The sequence below is a fragment of the Xenopus laevis genome, chromosome 2S, assembly GCF_017654675.1.
Source record: "Xenopus laevis strain J_2021 chromosome 2S, Xenopus_laevis_v10.1, whole genome shotgun sequence".
NCBI lineage: Eukaryota > Metazoa > Chordata > Amphibia > Anura > Pipidae > Xenopus > Xenopus laevis.
This window is the reverse complement of record NC_054374.1, coordinates 33,706,429-33,716,298: the sequence shown is the minus strand read 5'-3', so window position 1 is coordinate 33,716,298 and position 9,870 is coordinate 33,706,429. Positions and strand designations below refer to the sequence as shown.

The following is a 9,870-nucleotide window of genomic DNA, read 5'->3' as shown; positions in this document are numbered from 1 at the left end:
TTTTCCATTTTATTACTTTTGGTCTGACCTGGTAATATGGTTCCCAGTGTGCCATATGCCCTTTATTTTGTGTTGCTAAACGAACAGAGTTAAGAGCCCGGGCCAGAGTTAGAGGTAGAAGAGGTATGTACCTAGGGTCCCAGCACCCCCCACCACAACCACTGGGTAAATAGTAAAATAATACAACTTGTTTCTAAGAAATATACATTCCTATTGTAAATTAATTATCCCCCACTATAAATATGTGGTTTTACTGTTTATGGCAGGTGAGTGGTAAAGTACAAAGCACACTTGCTGTAGAAAGAAAAGGTCAGTGCTAGTTCTGTGGGTATCTAACAATTATTAGCTAGAGTTAACCGACTAGCAACAAATCATTTCTTGTTACATTATTTTCTAGCTCTAAAGCTGTGCTACCTTGTGTTTTAGAGCACCATTGTTAGGTGTAATATTACTGCTTGTTGTTGAGAATGTGCACAATTTCTGGGTCGGTAAGGCATCGTAAAAGTCAGAATATCACTTTCCTCTTTATTCTAAGATGACTAGGGTTCAGATAGCTTTATAGCATTACTATATTTCCGGTGTGGAAATTATACTTATAATAACTATTAAAGTATAAAAAGTAATTGGTCAGAACATTAATGTTCAAAAGTACAGATTCATCCAGAAATGTCCATGTGTGTTTTTTTTTGCAATATTCACCAAGGTAGATTCTATCAGATTCAATACATTGACAATATCAAAATATTCTGTTCATTAAACTTTACATTCATAAAATAATCCTCCATTCGCAGCAATTCCAGTTTTGCAAACTATAGCATTTAATATGGGGAAATTTCATCCTACACCTTCTGTAGCTCTTCCCAAATGTGCAACTGACCTTTTTCTCTGACTTTAGTCGGACACTATGGGGCAAATTCACTAAAGGGCAAAGTGATTAAGCTGGTGAAAAATCGCTAGTGAAGGAGATAGACTCTTAACACTACTTCGCACTCTAACGCCAAGCGAATTTTTGCTCTGGCGAATGGACGTAACTACACAAATTCACTAAGATGCAGATAATACTGAACGTTACTTATTGCGCCTGACATGCTTTCGCCACCTCAGACCAGTCAAAGTGCAATAGAGTAGATAGGACTGCCTCAAGAAAAATTTTTAAGTCCCAAAAAACACTGGCGACTTTCAGTTTTTTAGGGTGATAGGCTGCAAAAGAGCGTCATTTTTTTTAGGGTACCCAGCTTCCTCCCTACATTCCCTAACATATGGCACATAAACTATACACTGGCCTCATGTGTAGGGTAATATAACAACTCTATTTTACTTTATTAAGGTTCCCTGGGCTTGTGTAGTGTAATTTATTTCCTGCAACATATATTTAAATTTAAGTTTCCGCCGTATGCAAATTAGCCAACGATATGCACCTTCGCTTTGCTTGCTGAATTAACGCTAGTGAAAATCTACCATCGTTCAGCACCCTGGAAGCAACTTCACATTTTAGTGAATTAGCGCTGTGCTGGTGAATTTTCGCCTGGCGATGTTAGCGAAGCCGTCGCTGGCGAATTTTCGGAGGGTAGCGAATTTGCCCCTATCTCTTGATAGTGTTGTGGTCTGGTGATTGTGCTGGCCAGCCCATCAAATACAGTATCTGGTCTAACTGTTTCTTCCCAAATAGGTTTTGCATAAATAAGAATTGTTGTCCTGTTTCTTGGTGAGAGCAGACCATAATATGACATTGTAAAAAAAATCCACGTGGGAAAACCTGGGGTTTTCCGGATAAAGGGTCTTTCCTTAATTTGGATCTTCATTTTCATACTAGAAAATCATTTAAACATTATATAACACAAATAGGCTGGTTTTGCTTCCAATAAGGATTAATTAATTATATCGTAGTTTGGAGCTAGTACAATTAACTGTTTTATTATTACTGAGAAACAGGAAATCATTTTTAAAAATGTGGATTATTTGATTGTCATGGAGCCTTTCCGTAAATCGGCTCTTTCTGGATAACTGGTTCCCGAATAACGGATCCTATACCTGTACAGAAACCAGTTAATAATTTTCTGGAGAAATTTGCTTTTCTTTTGTGTTCATTCCATTTCTACAGTTTTTAAATACTTATAAAGAAGAAGAGAATATAAAGAACAGATATCTTTTTCTAAGTATAAAATATGTAAACTAGTGTGTTACAAGCTATATTTCTGCTTGCAAAGGATGATTATAACTCTACTATAGAGATAACTCAAGGGGTAGCCATTTCAAATGTCTGAACATGTGTTTGGTTATAAAATAAGGCCTTGCGATAGATAAAGGTGTTGACAGTTCATTACCGATATTCAGTAATATTGCAGAAAGATAAACATTATGCACAGTAGTACCAGACCAATCAGATATACAGTACATTAAGGTTAGATTTCTAGTGGAGGGTACTCCGGAATAGTTATATCTGAATTGTTTTTAAATAGTGTTGTTTTTATGTTTTCTGTCACATTATAGTACATTTTATCTCTAATGTTAGTGATGGGTCCCCGATGGTTCAGCCACAATTTACACATTTTGATAATATCACTTAATATGGCCCTACTGTCTAAATGGGTGAATAGTGTGAAGATGGGCTAATTGGTGGTGTATGGGTTTAATGTGGGACTACACTCGCTATGGGGATGTTTGTTTTATATCATCTATTTGATGCTGAGATGTCAATGGTTGAATTTAACTTGGTCCCTTGCTATTGGGCACATGGAATCAGCAATTTGAATAGCTCTTACTAGTTAGTAGGATAATCAATAATGTTATACTGTTAAATTGATAGAGGGTGCGTGCTACATGGTTTATTGATTGATTTTTTTCTACTAATGATAGATAAGAAATTGGCTGCTTCCTGAGCTAGACGTGGGTCAGATGGGTTTTATAGGTTTAATTGAGGAATTGAATATTAAAGATGTATATCTAACAGTGATATGAATATCTGTATTTCTTAGTATTTCTTAGTATTTCTTAATGTTTAGTATTGATGTATTTTGAGTTATGCTATTGGATGCATTGTGATGATGACAAGGATGACATGTCAGCCAATTAACTTTTCCCACCATCATGGGTATTTAATGCATTTTTCATTGTTTGTTGTTACTTTGAGAAAGGCCTCGGAGAGGCCGAAACGTTAGTTTTTTGTTAATAAAACATTATTTAATTTTTAAGTCCTGAGAGTGCGGACCTTTTTACTGAATATATATATATATATATATATATATATATATATATATATATATTTATATATATATATTTATATATATTTATGTATAGGAGCAGGAGCTGATGTTACCAGCTGTTTCCATTTTTACAAACCCATACGGGATATTCCGTAAATCTTTTTCCATTCTTGATTCTTTATTTTTTTTTTTTTAATCTGTTTGCAGAAGGCATTTCCCTACGGTTGTGCCTAATTGCTGCATTTAAATTTCACTTCTTGTGCGCTATCCTGATGGTGATCCTCTGTGGATCGAAACACGTAGATGTACCTATGAAAAAATAAAGTGTATGTATATATATGTGTATATGTGTATATGTGTATATGTGTATATGTGTATATATATATATATATATATATATATATATATATATATATATATATTGTGCGTTCCACCTTGGACTATATATATATATATATATATATATATATATATATATATATATATATATATATATATATATATATATATATTATATATATATATATATTTAGTTATGTATAGGAGTAGGAGCTGATGTTACCAGCTGTTTCCATTTTTACAAACCCATACAGGATATTCCGTAAATCTTTTTCCATTCTTGATTGTTTCTTTTTTTGAATCTGTTAGCAGAAGGCATTTCCCTACGGTTGTGCCTAATGGCTGCATTTAAATTGCTTTACATGGTTCAGTCACTATTCAGGATAAGGATACCTTGATAGGAAGAAAGGCTTTCCATGGACTCCCATCTGTCATTGTTGTTAAACTCTTTGGATTATGATCGGTGACCATATATAGAATAGCAGTTTATATTATTTCTTTTACCAATTATTTTTTCATATATATTGCTATTCTGTAACTGTAGTAAATTAGTTTGTATATTGCATTTTTTACTGAGATTTTTCCCTATTTCCTTGTATTTCAGGGACAGATATTTGAAACCTACAATATGGCTGCCTTATGGAAGCTGCCCTGTATCTTTATTTGTGAAAATAACAGATACGGCATGGGGACCTCTGTGGAGAGAGCAGCAGCAAGCACAGACTATTACAAACGAGGAGACTACATCCCAGGTCTTCGAGTAAGTACTGATTCTACTTATAATCCCTTTCTTCTTAACTGTAACCCACTGCAAAACTGGGATGCTAGTAGCTATAATACCAGAATCACTCGCTAAACTGATACTAAAGGAAGGGGAGCTGCAGGGGTCTAGTGACTTCTTGTTATGATACTGATCTGATCAGGAGAGCTGTCATGTGGTAAGCTAAGAAACTCAGGCAGCAGCAGCCTACAAGTTACTAGAGACAGCAAAAAGCTGCTTCTGGTAACTTCAAGGGCTGAAATTAAATCAGAATTTCGCCTCTTTTAGTGAAAAAGGCACAACTGAGCAAGTAGGTTGGAATCGGCTGGCCTGTCTCAGGGTGGCACTCTGCAAAGAGTCTTCCCTGGATCTGATGATGCCTGCAAATTGAGTTGGCAGCTTATTGTCCTTGTCCTGTGCTTGGGATCTAAACAACAGTGTCCCTAATACCTGGTTGGTACTTGCTGTCAGACGAGGAATAATTGGGCTGTTCCAGTCTAAACACCACTGCCACTTGATTGGATCAGCCTGATTTATCCTACCAGATTAGTGTTCATAGTTTACTTAGGGCTGTTCATTCATCCACCGGCAGTGTAGTAAATACACTTGAGCCATTTAGGGTCTGGCCACCCGGGCAGATTCGGGGAGATTAGTTGCCAGGCGACAAATCTCCTCTTCTTCTCTGCGACTAATCTCCCCTATCTGCCTTCCGCCGACTAAAATGGAAATCACCTGAGGGCAGGCACTCTGAGCGCTTCGTTTTCCGAAGTTGCCCGAAGTTTCCTCGTGTGGCAATTATGGGCGACTTCGGAAAACAAAGCGATTCGAGTGCCTGCCCCCAGGTGAAGAAGAGGAGACTTGTCATCTGGCGACTAATCTCTATAAATCTGCCTGTGTGGCCAGACCCTTAAAGGGCAGTATATACCCCATGTTTAACATGAATTCAGAGAGTAGTGTTTGTTCTGAACATTTCTTCCTATTGTTTTATTCATAAAAAAAAATAAATTGTGATTTCTTGAGCAGAGAAGTAGGGAAATTGAAGCTGCTCCAATTCAGGCCTGTAAAGTGAGCAGTTACAAACATTTAAAGCACCTAGAATCAGAAAAGCATATTGTCAATGGCAAGAAGAGCTGAGCTCCAATTCCCCAGTAACTAGTGATCCACATTTTATTCTGGGCTATAAAGCGTATCAATAACTAATTCTCTTCATATGTTGATGGTATGGATGTTCTGTGTGTTCGAGAAGCCACTAAGTTTGCAGCTGATCACTGCAGATCTGGAAAGGTGGGAGATTATATCCTGGAATATTTTAACCCAGACCTTCTTTTTTTCTGTGTAGTGGTGTTTGAAACCTAATACTTTATTTTTCAGGGTCCAATTTTAATGGAGCTTCAGACTTACCGTTATCATGGACACAGCATGAGCGATCCTGGTGTAAGGTAAGAAAAATATTATTGTAGCATCTTGAGAATGTCTAGTTTCCCTCGAGTTAATGGAATTTTGCAGTCCGAGAGCATTGAGGCTAATGCTAAAACACTGTTCCCATAGCAAGGGAAGTATTGATGCTGGAATTAACATTTCAAGGCAGAGAAAAAACTAGCCCATCTGTTCTGCCCCTTTAAAACTTATGTTTTGGGTTTTTTCATTTGTATTTTGGGTAAAGTAATGTAAGTAGAAACACTGTGACATTTCTGTTCTTTTAGTCCTAATGCAATCTCTCCAATCTATTTTCCTTTATCATTTTCTCTTCCTAATTCCAGTTATCGTACCAGAGAAGAAATTCAGGAAGTAAGAAGTAAAAGTGATCCGATCACCCTTCTCAAGGACAGAATGTTAAACAACAACCTGTCTAATGTGGAGGAATTAAAGGTACTCCTTAATTGCTCTGTGTGATTGCTTCAGTCCCTTTTGAATACAGGCATGGTAACAATATCATTTCAGTCATATAATAAACTTCACAAATGCTACAATACTCGGTACTCCATAATAAAGAGGTTGTTCACCTTTAAATTACGTTTTATTTAGATGTACAAAGTGATATTCTTAGATAATATACAATTAGTTTTTATTTTTTTTAGCATGTGGTTTTTGAGTTATTTAGCTTTTTATTCAGCAGCTCTCCCGTTTGTAGTTTCCAGAATCTGGTTGTTAGGGTCCAAATTACCCTAGCAACCGTGCATTGATTGGAATAGGAGACTGGAATATGAATAGGCTACTTTGTAGCCTTAGAGACCATTTGTTTTTAGATAAGGTCAGCTTTCAGTTAGAAAGAAATCTGGAAACTGTAAGAGGAAGAAGGCAAATAATTTAAAAAGTAGAAAAATGAAGAAATAGCCATTCTGTAACATACTAAAAGTTAACTGAAAGGTGAACCACCCTTTTAATGCTTATTTTCTTTTTCAAAGTTAAAAATTGCAATATGACGTTATTTCTTGCATTAAATGGGCGCAAGTAGCTCCTGTAAGGGAAGGGAAGAAATTGGGGAGGTGGAATGGGCAGCCCTGAATTGACTGAATTGAAGTTATTTACAGGGCTCACGTGAACCTCACAAACCAAAGGAAGTGCATCAGGCAGATGGTCAACCACATATGCATTAAGTGTGGCAATTTTATGGGTATAATTCCTTTAAGTGCCTAGCCATTCTAAATTTCTTTTCTTGCTTGTGTTCTATAAACACGCCAATGTGGCATGTGCTCAGCATTCCTTTAAAGGGCTGGTCCACCTTTAAGGTAACACTTCGTATGTTATAGAATCGGTAATTCTAAACAACTTTTCAACTGGGTATGATTTTTTCTTTTATATAGTTTTGAATTATTTGCCGCTTTCTTATTTTTCTCCTCCTCCAAATGGGGTGTCCCTGACGCCCATCAGAAAAACAAATGCTCTGTAATGCTACACATTTACTGTTATTGCCATATCTACAGAAATAAGACAAATCAACTGGACTTGCTGTGTTTTTCCTGAAGACGTCCAGTCACCCAAATTCAGAATAACTTGTACATAGGATCTTGCTTCGCTATATATCCTCTGGAATGTTGCTCCAATCAGCATAATCTGTTTATCATTATCCACAATGATGTCATTAAATCTAATGTCTGCCACATATAATGCTGTTTCGGCACCTCTCCCTGGAAGGTTTAATAACACATCAAAGCTCCAATTTTGCTACTACAATCAACACCTAATTAATGACATCATTGTGGATTATGATAAACAGATTATGCTAAAGAGAAAAGCAGGGCCGACCGGCACTTAACGGATCCACTGGTCATGCAGCTCCCTGAAGATGGGGGTCTGAGGCTGGTGCACCCGGACCACTTTCATTACTCGGTGAGTCATTTGCAATTCATTCTGGAGCACCTTGTCCTTTCCTAACTATCAAACAGCTGATTGGAGCAACATTCCAGAGGATATATAGCGAAGCAAGATCCTATGTACAAGTTATTCTGAATTGAGAAAGCCAGTTGGGTGACTGGTGAAAAGTCTTCAGGAAAAAAAAAACACAGCAAGTCCAGTTGATTTGACTTATTTCTATAGATATACCATGACCTGGTTGAATGAGAACTTTCACAAACATAATGTTATTGCTATTCAGGTCGTGTCCTATTCATTTTACAGTTTCTTTTTCAAATCAGTGCATGGTTGTTAGGATCATTTTGACCCTAGCAACCAGATTGCTGAAATTGCTGCTAAATAAATAGCTAAATAAATTAAAAACCACAAATAAAAAAAACCAATTGCAAATTGCCTTTAAATTGCCTTGGTGCATTACAACTGTACTGTACTAGGCACAGTGATTCAAACATTTAATACATTTACTTTGATACAATTCAAGGCAGCATCAAGAATAATCTAGGTCCTATTGGCAAATCACTTTATAGAGTGCATTTTGTGCTGATTCCTAAAGGAATGGAATATATTAATAATAACAACTACAATAAACAAGTAATAACCTGTACCCTCCCCCTCCCCCCCCCCCTCTCTCTCTCTCTTCATATTTTCTAGGAAATTGATGTGGAAGTACGGAAAGAGATTGAGGAAGCTGCTCAGTTTGCTACCACCGACCCTGAACCTCCACTAGAAGAAATTGCCAATCACATTTATCGCAATGATCCCACGTTTGATGTCAGAGGAGCAAATCTCTGGATCAAATACAAATCCGCCAGCTAAATCTCTTCAGTCCTCCTCTGGTCAATGTTACCTGTTACTTTAAGGGCATTTTAATGGGTGCTGGGTTATGTTTGCTCCTCACTGCTGGGTTGAAGACGCACTGCAATTCTTCATGTCCCACCAGTAACATCATCCACTTTAGACTTTGTTTTAATACATAAGGACTTGGCATGTGTTTGGATAAGAAGAAAATGCCTTAATGTTTTCAGACCGAAAGCAGATCTGCATCCATTTTAGTTCAGTGTAATCATTAGAGAGAACTCGTGCTTCAGGAGACCCCCTTTTCTTCCATGGTTTTCTTTCTGATTCTGGCTGGGCAAAGTTCTCTTATAATGTAAGTTAGAAGCTCTGCCTTCTTCAGATGAAATGTTATATATTTATAGGATCCTGAACTTAAAGTCTTGCCATTTATACATGTGCTGAAACATTTATTAGTCCGTTTCATTAAAACTGACCTCAACACAATGATTGCTTTGTATTTTTCTTAGCTCCTAATAAACGTCATCAGCAATACTTTAAGCTCCGTCTCTGATCTAACAAGTACTTGCGCCCAGGGAAAGCAGAGTTCTGTTCAGTATGATGGCTTGAAGATCTGGAACATGGAGCAAAGCACTGGAAGTGAAGGCAAGCCTTGTCCTTGATTCCTCCCATAGATCAGGCCGTAATCACAGGGCCCTGTTGTGGCCCTATAGCAATTTGTACAGAGCATAATATCAATTACAACTTTTATTTGCACTTTGCTCAGTTTTGCTCGTAGTATCATTTCCTTCTTCTTAGTACAGGTACTGTTATTTGAAGCCAGTTATCCAGAAAGTTCGAAATTACTGAAAGGTTGTCCCCCATAGACTCCATTATAGTAAATGAATCCAAATTTTTAAAAATGATTTCCTTTTTCTCTGTAATAATAAAACAGTAGCTTGTACTTGATCCAAACTAAGATATAATTAATCCTTATTGGAGGCAAAACCAGCCTAATGTTTTTGTTTAATGTTTACATGATTTTCCAGTAGATTTAAAGGGATACTGTCATGGGAAAAAAAAACATTTTTCAAAATGAATCAGTTAATAGTGCTACTCCAGCAGAAATCTGCACTGAAATTCATTTCTCAAAAGAGCAAACAGATTTTTTTAACTGATGCATTTTGAAAAAAACATGTTTTCCGATGACAGGATCACTTTAAGGTATGAAGATCCAAATTACGGAAAATCCCTTATCCGGAAAGCCCCAGGTCCCAAGCATTCTGAATAAGGAATAGATAATCCATGAAATATAATTTCTTTTAACTTCTTTATTCCAGATGTACTCTCCTCTCCACCAACAACATACCTAACATAATAGCCAGAACACTACTTCCTGCTTTTCAGCTCTCTCGGTTTCGACTGCTTTACCAGCCAGTA

General features: G+C 36.8%; 1 protein-coding gene across 1 annotated transcript; it reads left to right on the top strand.

The window, feature by feature from the left end:
- The first annotated feature begins 4,118 nt into the window (after window positions 1-4,118).
- Window positions 4,119-8,985, top strand: LOC121400467 (pyruvate dehydrogenase E1 component subunit alpha, mitochondrial-like). The gene is made up of 5 exons (XM_041583601.1): window positions 4,119-4,302; window positions 5,515-5,586; window positions 5,674-5,741; window positions 6,063-6,171; window positions 8,308-8,985. The coding sequence occupies exons 1-5, from the start codon at window positions 4,171-4,173 to the stop codon at window positions 8,470-8,472; spliced, it is 546 nt and encodes a 181-aa protein (XP_041439535.1). The 5' UTR covers window positions 4,119-4,170; the 3' UTR covers window positions 8,473-8,985.
- The last annotated feature ends 885 nt before the right edge of the window (window positions 8,986-9,870 follow it).